The sequence below is a fragment of the Parus major genome, chromosome 1A, assembly GCF_001522545.3.
Source record: "Parus major isolate Abel chromosome 1A, Parus_major1.1, whole genome shotgun sequence".
Lineage (NCBI taxonomy): Eukaryota > Metazoa > Chordata > Aves > Passeriformes > Paridae > Parus > Parus major.
The window spans coordinates 47776920-47793522 of record NC_031773.1 but is presented as its reverse complement, the minus strand read 5'-3'; the positions used below and the strand labels follow the sequence as shown (position 1 = coordinate 47793522).

The window sequence follows — 16603 nt, the reverse complement described above, 5'->3', positions numbered from 1 at the left end:
ACACTACCTCCCCTGCAGGGAAAGAAGGGAGGAGATAAGCTCAGAGCCCAGTTAGGGCCCAGAGAAGCAGCTGGTGCTCCTAGGGACTGCCTGCAGATGGGGCAGTGTGTTCCTGTGAGTGTTGTCCTGTGGGTCATTTTCGCTTCCACCACAAAGTCCCTTTCCTGGCTTCTGTACAGCTGTGCAAAAGATGGATTGGTCCAACTCAAGTCCCAGTTTAATGCTGCATAACGAATTGTGGTAAGGCTGTAAAAGCATCCATTTGCATTTAACTGTGAGCATCCCATCTGAAATTGGGGAGAAGAGGATGTTCGCAGTAGTTTTGTGTCCTTGAAGGCCCTGGGCTATGTGAGAACATTGGCAAAGCAGTTGAGAAGAAAGCAGTTCCTCGTTGTGGACACACAGCCAGGCAGCTGTACCCCTCCTGCCACTGTAACCTCTTCAACTGGCATTTTCCACTTCCTCTTTTTCAGATTATTTCCCAGAAGGATGAGCACTGTTGGGTGGGAGAGCTGAATGGACTGAGAGGTGAGAGCAGGATGGGTTGCACTGGGGAAAGTGGGGCCAGATGCAGAGCATCCATTCATCTACAGCAACTGCTCTGGCAGCTAAGGCTTTGCCAGGGACGAAGGAAGCGTATGAAAGCAGTCATGCAGCAGTTACTTGCAAACAGCAAGTTTAGGCTCCATCCTCCTGGTACGGGGTGGTTGGGTGCATGTCACCACTGCTGCGTGTAGGCAATGTCCTGCAATTGGCTTTCTTGTGCAGCTGCCTTAGGTATTGTGATCTTGAGTTTGCTTGCTTCCTTCATTGGGGGTGGGCCCTATGAACTCTCATTTATTCTCAGCTCCCACTGGAGCTGAGAATCCTTTAATCCACATAATCCTTTGTGTAAGGATTTCTCAGTATCTTTGTTAGGCTCATCTCTTTGTTCACTCTTTGTAGGTTGGTTTCCTGCAAAATTTGTGGAGGTCTTGGATGAGCGGAGTAAAGAGGTACTTAAAAACCCCACAACTACAAAAAAACTTCACACTAAAAAAAAGTTATAACTGAAGAAGAACAAGTTGAAAAGAGCCGTAGATTTCCCTCCTTCATTCTGTTTGCTTTCTCTGGCCATTGAGTGCTTTGTGATGTGATCAGTCAGCTTATCTTCCTAAGCCTGTTTGCTTAACTTCCTCATGCTGACCAAGTGGAGAATGAGGGCCCCAGAGGACACCTGTGTGGGATGCCTGGGGTTGCAGGGACCCTAGAGATGAAAGCTGAGAGAGCAGCAGGGAGAGAAGCAAGGCAGTGTTTCTGTCTGCTCCCAGCTGCCTGTGTGCTTTTACTCCTTTGAGGCTGTACCCATTGATTCTGCTCATGCTTTGTGACCATGACAGTAAATTCTCCCCAAGCAGCTACACCCAAGGGGACAATCTGTCTTAGTTCCTCTTACAACTGGCAGTGATGGGATGGCACTTATCTATAGCAGATACTTCAGTATGTCCTCAAGATTGGGGTAGTGTGCATGAGACAAACATTAGCAGCTGTTGACATAAGCAGTTTTCAGGGGAAGTGGAGAAGGCCTGGTTCTCTCTCTTCTCAGTATTTGGGGACTGAGGAAGAGCTCAAAGGCTGACTCAAGACCCCCGAGAGAAGCCCCCAGAGAGATGTTGCTATTGACATATTGCATCCTTCCCCCTCTCTCAGGGCTGGCTCCTTAGATGTTGATCACCTCTCTGTACATAGAAATACCCTGCACTGCTGAGCGTTTCTTCTCCTAACTGTGGAAACAGAGAGGATCCCACTCATGGGAGTGTTAACAGTGTCAGCATGACACCTCAAAGTGCTGTACTCCCTGACCTGGAAATTCCTATCTGGTTGTTTGCCTTGACTTTTAGCAGCTTACAGAGTCCCAGAGACCCTCAGTGCAAGTTCGTCTCCATACCTTAGCTGTCAGCATCACACCAGCACATTCCTATGTGCTGAATGCTGCCAGGATGATGATCACTTGTGAGGTCTCCTGGGCATCACCTAAACACAAAGGTTCCAAGAGATCCCCCACAGTAGCACAGAACATGGGGCCTTAGGCAAGACCATGACAGGTAGAGGAGGGGGGAAGGGGTTCTGGCAGGCACCTGGGAGTGGAATTGGTCTGTGCAGAGGTGTAGGTGAGTGGACCACCTCCATGCTCTGCCCCCTGAGAGCTGGCTCTTTCTGTTCCTCAGTACTCCATCGCTGGAGATGACTCTGTCACAGAGGGGGTGACAGACTTGGTGCGAGGGACACTCTGTCCAGCCTTGAAGTCCATATTTGAACATGGATTGAAGAAGCCATCTCTGCTGGGGGGGGCCTGCCACCCTTGGCTGTTCATTGAAGAGGTGAGATGTCCCAGTTCCTTTCATGGGGCGGTGTTGCCAGAGGGCTGAGGTGATGGGTTGTAGGGCAGGTGTGCTGAGTGTCCCTCTGCTCCTCCAGGCTGCAAGCCGGGAAGTGGAACGGGACTTTGACTCCGTGTATTCTCGCCTCGTGCTCTGCAAGACTTACAGGTCTGTACCCTGCTCCGCCGTGCTCATCAAGCTGATGCTGCTCTGCACCTTGGCAGGGCTCATGGTCTGCCCCAGCCTCCTGTGGTTGTGGTGTCAGCAGGCTGCTGTGCCTGTGCTGACCTGGGGCTGGCAGTGGCTCTTATCCCATCCCCTGGGCTCCTGTGTTTGCTTCTGGGTCTGTATCTGGCTCTCTCATGGCTGCAGCAGCACCTCTGGGCTCAGCAGCAGCACGAGAGCTATTGGGGTATGAAGCAGGAAAGGCCTGCATGTGCCCAGGGTGACTGGAGCTAGCTGGGTTTCTGCTGTGATCTTTACAGGCTTGATGAAGATGGCAAAGTCCTCACTCCAGAGGAGCTGCTTTACCGGGTGAGTGCTGCCCCAAGCCCAGCCAGAGCCCAGCTCCTACTTTAGACTGTTGGAGGGAGATGCTCAAGAGTCTCCCAGACCTTACCTTAGCCCCTCTGGTGCTAGCAGGGGGCACTGGTGAGGGCAGGAGCTCCTGGGAGGGCAGCATTTGGCCGTGTTGCTGAAGTGGCTGCCCAGCAGTAACTATAGCTTCCCTCCCTTACAGGCAGTTCAGGCTGTGAACATGACACACGATGCTGCACATGCACAGATGGATGTGAAGCTTCGTTCTCTCATCTGTGTAGGACTCAAGTGAGTCATCTGGCCCTGGTACCCTCAGCATTTCAGGTGCAAAGAACTTGGGAAGGGACAGAGTGGGTTTATGGGCAGCAGTAGTTTCAATCTTAGGCCACAGCATCATTTTCCCCCTCCTCTCAACTGCAGCCACTGGAGGAGATTTGTTCCTTGTGCATTGTGCTGGCCTGATTCCTAGCTGGAGGAAGGAGCTCCTATTGTGTGGAGTGGCTCACACAAGTTTACTGGGTTATCCTGTTCCCACTGGGAACAGGGTTGTGGGTGGGGGTCAAGACTTGGGCTGTAAATAGACTGTTCCAGAGGGATGGGGTTTCTTTCCCTGGCTGCAGCTGAATAACAGGTCTCTACCTCATTGTTGCAGTGAGCAGGTGCTGCATTTGTGGCTGGAGGTGCTATGCTCAAGCCTGCAGACCGTGGAGAAGTGGTTCCATCCCTGGTCATTCCTACGCAGTCCTGGCTGGGTGCAGATCAAATGTGAGCTGAGGTGAGTGTCCTCATGGCACATTCCCATGCCAGTATCTGGAATAGATTTCCTCCTCCTCTGCAGGAGGTGGCCCTCTCTATGGCTGGGTTTGGGCACTCTCCAGTGAGTTGCAGCGAGAGCTGCCCAGACATCCCAGCCACAAAGATTTCCTGCTGTGTGCTGAGGCAGCAACAAATCTCTGGACAGTTTATTGTGAGGCACTGTGCCTGCTTGATCCAAGAGCAGAGCTTGGCTCCTGGGGACCTGTTGTGACAAGCAGGCCTTTGCTTGCCAGCAACCTCCTGCTGTACACATACTCTGATGGAGAGTCTGCCTTTTCAACCCCACTGCTCTCCACATCCTTTGCCAGCCACTCCAAGTCCAAGCAGGGAGCAGGGAATGTACTAGGGAGACAGCTGGACAGTCACCCACTGACTCCCTGGTTAGGTGAGGGAGTGGTGTCAGGGGCTTAAAGCAGCTTTAGGGCCTGAGCTCACACAAGGCAGTCCCAGGACACACATCCCTGTGGCTCTGGGCCTCCATCCACCTGGCCCTCCTGCACTCTGCAAAGCCAGGTGAAGTCCCAGGGAGCTGGACTTCTTGCCATCACAACTGCTCCAGCCTGGTTGCTGCTGCCATTCAGTGGAAGCTGGCTCTTGTGTGCACCACCCAGTTGCCTTGGGCTCCAGTGGGAGCATCTGTAGCTAGAGCAGGCCTGTGTGTGCACACTTCAAGGTGTGGTGTTCTCAGCTTGCTGTTGAATGGGAGGGGGCTTCTGCCACCTCTGGGCTGCCGTGTCCCACAGCTGCTTTCTCACAGCTTGGGGGCTGTGCCAGTTGGGCATAGTCAAAGGACAGTGGGACTGGTTCATGTCTTACATCCTGCTTCTCCCAGCCAGCAAGGGAGCTGCCCATGCCAACCCCTTAGAGCACTTCTGCTCTGCAGTCCTGCTGCAGGACACTTCTCCTGCTCCAGGGAGAGGGAGGGAGCTGCAGAACTCTGAGGTGCTACAGGTAGGGGTCTGCTTTCTGGAGAGGAATCTGCAATCAGCCTTTGCCAGCTGCATGCAGCCCTCAGCCAGCATGTCCTGCAGTCCCTGTGCTGCTGCACCAAGCTCTGTAGGGGCTGCACTTGAGTCACATCTTCGAGCTCCTTCTTCCAGCCTGGGCCTGGGAGGATGTGAAGCCCAGTGAGGAGAGGGAAACAGGGAATGAGTGACTGCTGCTGTCTTTTCAACACCATCAAACAAGGAATTTCATCCTTGTAAGTTTAGTGGCATGCCAGGACAGGCTGGGGTGACGGTGTTTGCCTGGGGCAGCAGTTGTAGGCAAAGGCTGGGAGTATTGTCTGGGGGGGCTGTTTTAACGTTGCTCTCTTCTGGTTTTGTTGCAGAGTCCTCGGCAAATTTGCTTTCAGCCTCTCCCAGGACTGGGAGCTGCCAATAAAGAGGGAGGTGAGTATCTCTTATTCTTTCACTCAGCTGGGGGTTTCACTTACTGCCTCCCTCTCCCGGCTTTGTGCTTCAGCCCATCCTCTGCATCCTCTGGTGCCAGCTGCAGAGGCTGTGGATGGGGCTGCTTTCCCTGCCAGGGCAGGCTGTGCAGCAGGAGCTGTGTGGCAGTGCTGGCAGAGGGGGCTGCCTGCCCTGCCCAGCTGGGGCAGAGGGAAGTGACAGGCTCCCTTTCCCCAGTGCTCTCCAAACCAAAGGGTTCCCTCTCCCTGTGCCAGCTGTGCACAGGTGGGAAGTGCAGGAAGCTGCTCTGTCTGGGTACCAGAGGCCTCGGCATGCTTGGGCTCTGCCCGCAGACACAACCTCCCCTTTTCTGGGTGTGGTGCACTGACCCGGATCTCTGTGTCATCCTGCAGGAGAAGGAGAAGAAGCCACTGAAGGAAGGGGTGCAGGACATGCTCGTGAAGCACCATCTCTTCAGCTGGGATATAGATGGGTGACCCCCACCCTGCCCCATCCTGGGGACCTTCTCGATGGCGCACACTCCTCTCCTCCACCCCCTCATATCTCACCCCCTGCCCTTCCCCACCCCACCCACTTGTATCTGTGACAAAATCCCCCTGGGGGCTGCCAGACCACCTGGGACAGATGGAGCAGTGCTGAGAGGCTGAGCTACAGACCCGAGGGGGCTGATGGCTGAGGGTGATGCTGCAAAGGGACGAGAGTGTTCTGGCTATAAAAAGCAAGTGCCCTCTCCCAGCTTTCCATATCTGCCACCCCTATCATCTGCTTTCCTCAGCCCTGCCTCCACAGCAGTGCCCAGGGGGGCAGCCTGGCTGGAGCCATTTTGCACTGCCCCATGGGCCAGCAGACACATGGGGGTGTGACCTTGGCTATGGCTGGAGCTGTGGGGAAGAGACAGCCCTTGTGGGGTGGCTTTGATCCATGAGAGCTGGTGCCATTGACAGTTGGCACTGCAGCTGCACGTGGAATTGGGCTGGTGAGAGACTCACTGCTGTTCAGGAGCAGGGAGAGCACATCCCAGGTGCCAGCCAAAGGCTCCCCTCTGCTGGGGGACACATGGACAAGTTCCTTTGATATGGAGCTGAGAAGGGGGAACTGGCATCACTTTCATCCCACCTCCCTGGTGTGGGATGTTCACAAGAGTTGCCCAAATTTACCAGCCTGTTACCACTGTAACAGCCTTAGGGGATGGTCCTTGTCTCCTCTGGGAGCACATCTCCCCTAAACAAGAGTGTTTCATGCTGTTACTTTAGTCTCTAGATGATTTTTACTGTTAACCAAAAAGCTGTAAATTTACTCCAGGAACATGTATATTTTGGCACCGTTGTAGCTCAGGACAGGGTTTAGGTTGGAGCTGGCTCAGGGAGATTAACTCGTCCTTGCCCTGCGGTGACAACAGGGACACGGGTCAGGAGTGGAGAATTGCTGCTTTGTGGTGGTGGCTCTGGATATGGAGTCTGTGACTTTCTACTGAAAGCGCTTGTCTGTGAGCACAAACTACTGATGGGATGACACTAGATTCTTACTTTCCTTTATTTGGTGGGTTTGTAAATAAAAGCTGCATCTTGGGAGAGTGCTGGGCTTTGTCTTATTTTTTGACAGGGCCAGGACTCGGTTTAATTTTTCCTTTCTGCCATTTGACAATGGCAATCCCATTTCTGTGCTGGCACGGAGGGAGCTCATTGCATCATAGCAGCCTGCAAGGTCAGGCAGCAGCCGGGGCAGAGCCAGTTCTGCTGCCAGCAGTGGTAGCCCTGCCTCGCCTCTGCACCACCAGCCCTAGGAGGAGGTCAACAGCAGAGCCCCAGAAAAGCCAGAAATACTGGAAACGTTGAAAAGGTTGTAGGGACACTGCAGGGGGAGGACCTGTAGGAAAGGTAGAGGGGCTAGCAGAAAGCAGGGCTGGGTGGTGGGGACAGCAGTGTTGTCTGTACAGGTGTCTCTGGAAAAAGCAGGTGTAGGCTGAACTGCAAAGTGGGACGGGGACAGGGCACAGGCCCTTGGGAGAAATGTGTGTAGAAGTCCAAGCTTATGGGAGGGTGGAAGTTGCTTATCTTCTGATTTGAAAGTGAGTGTTTTCAGTGAAGGCAATTCCTTTTGAATGTGGCTGTGGAAGAGGCAGTGTCACCTCACCACCACCTACGGTCCACTAATAGTTAACCCTGGTAAAACCTGCTTCTGGTTGCAGGGTAGGTAATTCCCATACACTGAGGGAAAACTCCCTGCAGCTGAGAAGGATGAGCCACCACCACTTAAGCTGCTTTTTTCAGGTTTGAGAAAGATACAGAGAGGGATCACCCACCCTTAGCCTGAAAAGGCAGAATGGCCCCAAGCCCTCCCACCAGCATAGCAGAGAAGTTTTTGAGAACGTGACTGTTTGGAATTTTTTTAATAAAATGGATTTTTTTTCTTCAAATATTTGTAACTGAAAAAATAATTCAATTTAAAGATCCGTTCTCTCCCCCATTAACTTGTCACTTTTATCCTTTTCCAGTTGAATACTCGCTCTGGATCTGATGCCCCAACACCATCTGAGTGATGGTGCTGATCACCCCTCGCCATTGGCTGCATAGTGGAAGGGAGAGTGCGTGCTAGTCAAATACACATTACAAACAAGTAGTGGTTACAGCAGAAAGATTCAGGATTACATTCAAGGTAGAGGCAGAACATCAGACTTAGTTTTTCCCAATGGGTGCAAAAATGGATGTCCAGGGGAATACCTCTTCCAACAAAGACCTATTGAACTATTATTCAAAGAAATAATAGTAAGAAAGCAGAGAACTGGTCAAGCCTGCTCTGGGCACTGCTTGGGGAAAAGACTTTCTAACATTTCTGGGGCTGAGGCACCACCTTCCCCTCTCCCCACAGGCACAGGGTTATCACTCACTCTCCTGGCAGAAACCCCTTGTGCAGGGGGGCTCCCACAGGTCAGCCCAGCTCCTCGGGACATGAGGCTCTTGGTTCTGTATCCTCAGGGCTCCTTGAAGCTCTTCAGCCAATGCAAGTATGTTGGGCAAAGTCAGGGTCACTAAATTCCTACAGTTTCACACCTGACGGTGGGCAGGTGAAGGCAAAAGGGAGCAGCTGTGAGCTCAGCCTTTCACCAGCAACCTCTGGGAAGGGCTACACTGGTATCAGGCATTGGCATCTCTCTGCCAATGACTGGAGTGCCTGGCCCAGGGCAAAGAACCAGGGCTGGGTCAGGCCAGGACTGCAGCTGGAGTTCTCCCACCTTCCTCTAGGAGCTCACTGCACTTTATTGATAATTTCCTTCTTTATTTAATGGCTGCAGATTTGTAATTACTTGTACAAAAGAAATCACACAGCTGATTTTTGTGGGGGCTACTGCAACTATGGGCTGAAAGAACCTGATTTTGCTTGAGTCTGACAAACAGGCAGCCTCAGATTTTCCCCTTATTATTTTGGAGATCCTCCTACTCCTCCCACAGTTTCCTCCTTAGAAACTTCTAAGGAGTTTCTTGCCTCCTGCCCCCACAGCTGGGCAGCTGCCCTGGCAGAGCTGGTAAAAGCTCTGTGAGTTGATTGCTAAGTAACAGTGCCCAGTGAGCACCTGGGCTGCATCAGGAGAGAATTCAGGGAGAGCTCAGGAGGATAAAGGGGGTGCCCACCAGTCTCTTTTATTGATTTTCAGGATGTGACACTGTAGCTTGAGGAATAGAAAGCCTGTGGGGAAGTGGGGGGGTTGTCCTTCCCAACCTGGACACTGAGGGACACAGGTTAAGAGGCCTCAACTTGCTTACAGCTCAGGGCCAGAGGAGAGAGGAAGGGACAGAAAGGAAGCTGCCAGCAGGCTCCCCCTGCAATGATTAAAAAAGTGGCTCCCCATGCAGTTAACAAGCAAAGGGCTCAGGAAAGCAGGAGTATCTCCCAGCTCCAAACAGGCATGACCTCACCCAGTTCAGTGGCTGAAGGAGAGCACATTGTGCAGGGTTGCTGTTTGCCTGCCTCACCACGGAGCAGAGGTACCAGCACCCCTGTGGCAGAGCCTCTCCCTGGGAAGAGAACCAGGTACCAAAGTTGCAGGGAAGCAGCACGTGGCTCACAGCTACCACTCCCTAGCAGGAAGCTCTGTGGGCTGGTGTGGGGGAAAGGTGGGGACAGCATCCTCAAGGAGATACTGAGATGGATGGCAGTTGATCCTTTCATTCCCTAAGCAGGTCAGTACCTCAGACTGCGTGACTTCAGAAGCCACAGCTTCCCCCACCTCACTCAGCACGAGCAGCCTGGACCCAGCTCAGGGCCAGGGACAGCCTTGTGGCGAGATGGCCACATCCACGTAAGCCATGTCCTACCTGCTCAGTATGGCTGTGAGTTACTACTGACACGGGAATTCTAAATTAACAGGAGTAACAGCACAAGAGTGAGCCACAGGCCTGGTGTTCCACCACTGAGCCCGGCCCAAGGAACAGCAAGTTCATGGCTCTGAGGTCCTGGGGGCTTGTCCACCCACTCAGTCTGCAGTTCCCCCAAGGCACCAGCCTGGGGCCCTACAAGGACACAGGGCACCAGCTCAAAGTAAGCATCCATTTACTTTTGCCTTTTACCCTGTGGGACTGCAGAGAGGGAAGAGCAGAGGTCAGCTGCCCAATACTTGCTTTCAAGCTCCTCTCCAGAAAGGGGCCCTCACAGTCACTGAGCCACGACCTGTGCTGCACCACACAACACCACTCTTCAAGTCCCACTTCCCCTTCCTCGCCTACGGGGTCCAACATCCATCCCCACTGCTGCTTTCCACTGGGGCCCTGTGCTACAGTGCAGCACCAACACAGCAGAGGCAGGAGGCAGATTGCACATGGCCCCCATGATATGTCACTGATTGCCAGCTGTGCCCCTCACCCCCTTCCCAGGACACGCAGTGTCCCTGCCCAGGCTGACTGCCCTGCTCACCTGGGGATGTCACAAGTGCTGTGGGAGCTGGGGGCAATGGGCTGTGCCTGACAGCAGTTTTAACATAGAAGGACCTGATTCTAGCACCTTAAAAACTGTTCTGCAGCCCAAAGTGAGTGAAGTGAGCAGGCAGGCCAGCAGGCCTCTGCCAAGCTCAGCAATATTTGGGAAACCAGCTTAGACATTACCAGGTTGGTGGGGAGCCCTAGTTCCCTTTGGCTACATTTAGAGAAGGTGCCTGTTCTGCCCAGCTCTCCCAGCCCTGTGGCAGATCAGACCCTCCCTTGACAGACAGAGGGCAGCTGCTCTGGGCCCCAGGCAGCCCTCCTGCCTTTGTGTCCTGCTCCAGAGGTAGAATCCCCTTCCACAACCGTGCTGGGGCAGCACAACCCCCTTTATCTGCCAATCCCAGGAAGGCGCAGAGTGCTGCTTCTGGAAACAGCTCAGGCCCAGTCACGCTCTGTCCCACGTGAGGGAACAATGTGCTGCCACTGCTCCTGCCTGGAGGAACAGGGGCTGCTGGCTCTGCTCTCACCCCAGCTGGGCCAGGCTGTGAGGAGTGGGCAGGAGGCTGCTAGCCCCATAGCTCCTCCTGCCTCTTGTTCCCCCCGCCAGCAGCCGTTCTCCCTGCCCTGGCCTGGCCCACTGCCAGCTCCACGCAGGAAGGACACTGTTAGGGGAGGAGTACAAATACTAGGAGCTCTTTTCTTTTTCCTTTTTTTTGGTTGACTGGGCCTCTTCCCTCTGCATGCCTGTGCCCTCCCACTCCCATTCCCTTCAGTCTCTGCTCACAGAATTACAAGCAAGAATCCCAGTGCAGCTGCAGATCATGTCCATCAAGAAAGTCTGTGGAAAAGAGGCTGGGAGCCGTGGTGTTCAGGGGAGCCAGGCTCATAACAGAACCCCCTGGCAGCTCCAACCAGTCCATGCTGTCCAAGTTAGCCTCAGCCAGATCCAGGGCTATGCCCCCAGATGGCTCGTGAGCAAAGTGCAATTCCGAGGTGTCCATAGGTGAAGGCGGGTGGTCCAGGATGGCCGAGCTGCTCAGCATCTCACTGTGGAGGTCATCAATGAGGGACAGGGGCTCCGGCCCATCGTGGCCTGCTGTCAGCAGCGGGAGGCCGGTGCTGCTCTCCAGGAAGTCCTCCAGCCGGCCCACAGGCACCGGCTGCCCCAGGGACACCAGCACCGCCAGCTCGGAGGAGTGGTGGCTGCTGGGCGGTGGGGAACACGCCGGGGCCACAGGCGGTTCTTTGCCAGCTGGGGACGACTGATCCTTGAAGTCAGCAGAAATCTCTGCACAGGGAACAAACAGAGCAGGTAAGGAAAAGTCTGGCTGAAGGATCCCTCCCACTTACCAGGGCCACAGACACCCCCTTGACTAAGCCATCACTGACCACCAGCTGGGATGAGGAAACATCCTGTGTCTCTGCTTGCCTCACTAGGGGGAGTTTTCAGCCCACCTCCATGAAATTCCATCTCTGTCCAGTATCTCAGAAGCAGTATGTCTGAATCTAAAGCAGCAGAGCCATCAAGAAGCACAGTCATATTAAGGCCTGACTTACATCTCCCTCAGTGCCTTAATGACTACTGCCAGTGCTAAAGGCATTGGAAGGGTCACTGGAGAAAAGAGCAGGGCCATGACAGACTTGTCCCTCGGTGCTCTACAATCCCCCGACTCAGACCCATATGGGAAATGCTGGCTTTCTCTCCTTACCTCCACTTTCGATGAGGATATCAAACAGATCGTCCATCTGCTGGCTGGAAGAGCCATTCTCCTGGGGAGAGCAAGTGCAAGATTAGCTTTCTATTCACCAGAGGAACTTACACCTTCAAGCAACATCCTTGGCTGCTGGCTGTCCTCCCTTGCTCCAGGGATGGGGCTGTTTTCTAGCGAGAATGAGCACACCATGACATGGCACCAGAATCCTTTGTTCCCCAGACTGTTACTGGCTGGGAAAGTACGGTCAGCAGCAGCAATGAGTGGCTTGGGATTTTTTATCTGTGATTTAGGGTCCACCCCAAATCTTCCAGAGGAAATTCAACAAGGAAGGTGCAGTTGTACCTCCATTCCCTATCACTGGCCCACAGCAAGAAACTAGGTAGATTTACAATGACAACCTTTCATCTGCTCTCCAAGGAAACCAGGGAGAATAAGTGCTCTCACCTGGGCCTTTGGCTGTTGCTTCACGGCCTCTTCATAGCCTGGTGGTGACTCTTTCATTGGGACCGAGGGAACCGGAAGAGGAGGTGGAGGAGTTCCAAAAAGCGGCGTGTGCTGTTGCTGCTCCAGGTCCATCTGGGAGGGGGAAGGGGCAGCAGGAGAGCTAGGCTGCGATGAGGACTGTTTAGAATGAAGGCAGAAGAAGGAATGAATGCAAATCAGGGAAAAGTCTACATAGACTCCTGTCTCACAACTGCTTTGAGAGACCACCACCTCTCCCTGTGAGCACTGCACAGTGGTCTCCACTGCTCTGCCCGCAGCAGCCTGCCTCCTTCCCTGGGCTCTGTGCACTATGCCCTGGCTGCAGGGGAAGAAGATAAATTTCCCCTTCAACTTACAGCTGGAAATCTTTAGCTGATTTTTCTAATGCTAAATCAGCCACACCACAAACCACCTCCTCACTTCATCTGGACAGGGAGAGCCTCATCTGTCCAAGTGGGGGATTCCTGCAGCATTTTGGAGAGAAAGGGCACTTCTCCTGTGTGTTCAGCCTACCCTGCAATATATCCAGGGCCTGTCTTCTACCTGCCTCCCTCTGCAGTGCCTGCTTTGGGGTCACAAGCCAGCTTCACTTAGCAGCAAGTTTCACAGCCTGATGGTGGGCAGAGAGCACCAGAGCACTCAGCAGCACCAGAGCTCCAAAGGAAACCCCAAGTGTTGCAGGAAGTGGTGCTCATGACTCAGCTTTACCAGATGAATCAGCACATAACTGCCCATAAGAACGGCAGAAACGAGGGTCAGGCCTTCCCCTCTACAGCAGCTGTGCATGACCCACATGGAAACTTGCTCCCCTGGAGCAGCGGACCCTGGGCAGCAGCTGAATGCCACTTCCAACATGTGTACGTATTGATGCCCTTGTCCATCCTGTTTTCCCTGGAAAACTGCTCATCTGTCCTGTGACCCACAGGCAGAGGAGCAACCCCAGACCAGCTCTGCTGAGAAGGGCTGGGAACCATGCCACAGGCCACTGGGATGTGCTGGGAGCGTACCTTTTTTGACACACTGGGTGGGCTGGTTTTGCCAGAAGCACTAATTTTCAGGGACTGCTTATGGAAAAGGCTGCAGGTTTGGAAGTGCTAAGAAAGACAGCATCGTGTAGGCCAGCTTCCCTGCTAGCTGCAGACCTGGCTTCTGACCCCAAGGGAGGCAAAAGGATTAGAAGAGTCAGTGCAGAGGCCTCTGCAGCACAAAGGCTAAGGAACTCAGAGGAAAAAGGTGCCTTTATTTACCTTCTGCACTTTCTCCGAGGTCTCAAAGCAAACCAAGGCACTGACCCTTTGCAAAGTAGGTATCTCATTCCAAATATACTAGAAAGTACTTCTATCTTCATACCCTTTCCAGGAACTGACTCAGAAATGATCCTCCAAGCTCTAAAAACTCTTCATAATCTTTCTGTATCTTACCTAAATTACAGGTTAGAGAGACAGCTAAGCAGGCTAGAAAAGGGAGGAGATGTACAGCAGAGCCTCTTTACAGCCAGCACCTGGAGAGGGTTAAAGGCAGAGGTGCTCTCTTTCCTGAAGCAGTACAGCACTTCACAAAGTGGTGATTAACTGGCATGCTCGGGGCAGGGGAGTGGAAATGACAGCACGCTCAGCAGTACCAGAGACTAAAAGGTCACTGCCCTTTTACCCCTCTGAGCTCACATGTCCCTTCAGCAGCAGTCCCACCACCTTTTCTCCATGCAGCAGCCACCTTTTCTGTTCAGCAGCACTCCTTCAAGAATCTGGGACACTCCTGTGAATCAAGGCTGCCCATTCCAGCCCCTCACTGTTTTTAATCCACAGACAACACCCACTGGTATGTGGTATGTTTGTACTCACTGCCTGTGGGTACAAACCTGGCAGCAGGCAAACAAAACCAAGGGAGAAAAGTGAGCAGGCAGTGAGCTACCTTAGATTGGTTTGGTCCTCTGGGCTGCTGCTGCGTGGGCTGCTGAGGGGTGTTTGCAGGTACCTGACACGGCAGTTGGCTGGAAGTTTTAGCGGGTGATGATTGTATGCTCTGGAAAGAAAAGGGTATCCATAACAGGTTACTCCCCAGAAATGACATGGACACGGGGCTTAGGTTTCTAACAGGATTTTAAAGTTTGTTTTTTTCCCCACTCTTTATTCTTTATGAAATTCAATCCTTCTCTTTCCCTGAGCAGAGAAATCAGATTGGATGAGATTAAGAGTCCTAAGAGAGGAGGTAGTACCATCCTAAATCCCTGGGCTACCCATGAAATGCCTCAGGGACTGTCAGACCTGACACAGGAGCTGTGCCCTTGTGGAGCAGCAGTGGAGTTCAGGTGAGATACTCTGGGGTTTCAAGGTTGACACTGGATGCTGATGTTTAGACAGCTGCCAATATCTCACCTGCTTTGCAGCAAATGTAGCCTGCTCAGTGGCTGTCACTGATGGCAGACACTGCCACTTGCTCTGCAGAAAGTGCAAGAAATGTATCACCAGAATGAAAATGATCTTTGATGTCATGGAAGGTGCTGGGGATTGACTTATGCCATCAAACCTGGGCATATTTATCCCTTCCTGGAAGGAACACTCGGAACACTTCTGTTAAGTGCTGAGCTCATGCCAGCAGGGGAATAGTAAATCATCTCTGATGAAAGACTCTGTTAACACTGAAATACTGACACGCATTAAAACAAAGAGCAGCCAAAAAGCAAACAGTCTGCTCCCAGGGTCTGATTTCAGCTCTTGGTAGATAAGATGACCCATCTATCACTCCAACTACGATCTCTACAGTTAAGGACAACAGGTGAAATACACTGCTCATTTTACGACCAGGGGCATAGCTGTTCTTTTAAAAACTAGTGAACTGTGGCAGCAAACCCTTGTCCTCCAAGCCCGAGGTCCTGCCTGACAAAAGGCAGAACCCTGTGTTTGGAAGAACGCTGAGCAGCCTGTGATGCACAGAACCAATGGTGCATTGCTGTACACAGCTCATCATAGTCAAATTCCAGTCTTTTTGCCGAAGATCTGCTTACTCCGCTCTGTTTTACAAAGCCACGATCTACCAACCACTGTAGTGAGCAACTCAGCCCTTTCAGGATTTACTGCAGCCAATTTCCACCCGGTTAATTTATGCTATGGTAACTGGAGTGGGACTAGGAGAGAGGAACCCCACTGCCCACAGCAGTGATGGGTTCACACCCTTGCCTACCTGCGAGGGTGGGCAGCTGCTCCCTGCCATCCAGTGGGGAGAGAGGCCCTGCCTCTCGGCGCTCTGCTTGGTCACAGTGAGGACGATGTGGGTCCCTGTGGAGTCAGTGATGAGGGTGGGGGGAGGGGTGCCCTTGATGAGGGCGCTCCCTTGCTGGCCAAGGAAAAGCCACGGGCTGTGGGACTGGCACGGCGGCTCTGCTTCCGTGGCTGGCACCTCCTGCTTCACTGTCACGGCTTTCTTTGGCACTGGGCTTGGATTCGAAGTGTCCATTTGGCTAGCGGTTGGTGCAGGGCTGCATTGGTCTGTTTGGCCACTGGATTGCTTTGCAGACTGGCAACTCAGGAAACCATCTTCACTCTTGACCTGGATGCCACATGCTCCTGGTTTGGAGGCGACAGCTGTTCCTTCTTCCGTGGCTGTTGGAGCTGGCTGTGACTGCTGAGATCGCTTCTCCTGCTCCAGCTGTAGCCTAAGCATTTCCACCAGCTGCTGCTTCTGTTTCAGCATGCGGGTGAGCTCCTCGATCTGCTTATCCTTCTCCTGCAGCATCTGGTCTTTGTCCCTAACTTCTGCATCCCTGCTGTTACCAGCATTACACCGCTCTGACCTGGGTGCCGCATTTACGCTGCAGGAGGCAAACTTGGAGCTTTCTTCCTTCACCAGGAACTGCACTGGAGACGTCTGCAAAGTGAGCTGGGTCAGAGGTGAAGTCACCATCTCTCCAAAGGTATCTCCAGTGCCTGAGTTTTCATCCCCTGTACTCATCTGCGAGCGCTCAGAAGGAGTTGGAGAAACAGGAGGAGTTGAGCCTGTGCTCTCAAACTTCATCATGCCGCCACCAGTAACTGTGGCCACAACTACTTCTGCTGGTGCAATGCCAGTGGTGACCAGGGCTGGCCCTGTGCTCAGCCTGGCAGTTGGGAAGGCCACCACCACTTCAGCAGCTTTAGGGAGGACGGCTGATGTGCTGGGCTTGGGAGTGGGGGTTGTTTGGCCAGCTGCACCGTTCTGCTCTTGGTAGGCTCGGAGACGCTCAATGAGATCCGTCTTTGTGCCCGAGACAGGCAAGGCCCTCAACTTCAGTTCTTGCTTCAGCTCTGCTACCTGATATGGGGGAAAAAAGAGGGCAATGTTAAGAGAACTTTTAACTGAACAACTATGAACAGTCACCAGAGCTATGA

At 53.1% G+C, this 16603-nt stretch overlaps 2 protein-coding genes across 7 annotated transcripts in view; one reads left to right on the top strand and one right to left on the bottom strand.

Moving 5' to 3' along the window:
• Nucleotides 1-6698, top strand: part of SGSM3 (small G protein signaling modulator 3) — a 28833-nt gene extending 22135 nt beyond the window's left edge. For all 3 annotated transcript variants that reach the window (XM_015627990.2, XM_015627988.2, XM_015627989.2), the window contains 9 exons: nt 474-528; nt 946-995; nt 2208-2360; nt 2458-2528; nt 2846-2894; nt 3100-3185; nt 3550-3672; nt 5044-5104; nt 5518-6698. In XM_015627990.2, the coding sequence (XP_015483476.1) occupies nt 474-528; nt 946-995; nt 2208-2360; nt 2458-2528; nt 2846-2894; nt 3100-3185; nt 3550-3672; nt 5044-5104; nt 5518-5601 (732 nt within the window). In that variant the 3' untranslated portion in view covers nt 5602-6698. The remainder of the gene's footprint in view (nt 1-473; nt 529-945; nt 996-2207; nt 2361-2457; nt 2529-2845; nt 2895-3099; nt 3186-3549; nt 3673-5043; nt 5105-5517) is intronic.
• An 801-nt stretch (nt 6699-7499) lies between these two features.
• Nucleotides 7500-16603, bottom strand: part of MRTFA (myocardin related transcription factor A) — a 69679-nt gene continuing 60575 nt past the window's right edge. For 2 of the 4 annotated variants that reach the window (XM_015627984.3, XM_015627983.3), the window contains exons 10-14: nt 15420-16526; nt 14151-14261; nt 12201-12377; nt 11751-11811; nt 7500-11329 (exon numbers count right to left, since the gene is read on the bottom strand). In XM_015627984.3, coding sequence (XP_015483470.1) covers nt 10830-11329; nt 11751-11811; nt 12201-12377; nt 14151-14261; nt 15420-16526 — 1956 coding nt within the window. In that variant the 3' untranslated portion in view covers nt 7500-10829. The other 2 variants (XM_015627987.3, XM_015627986.3) reach the window with 2 other exon arrangements.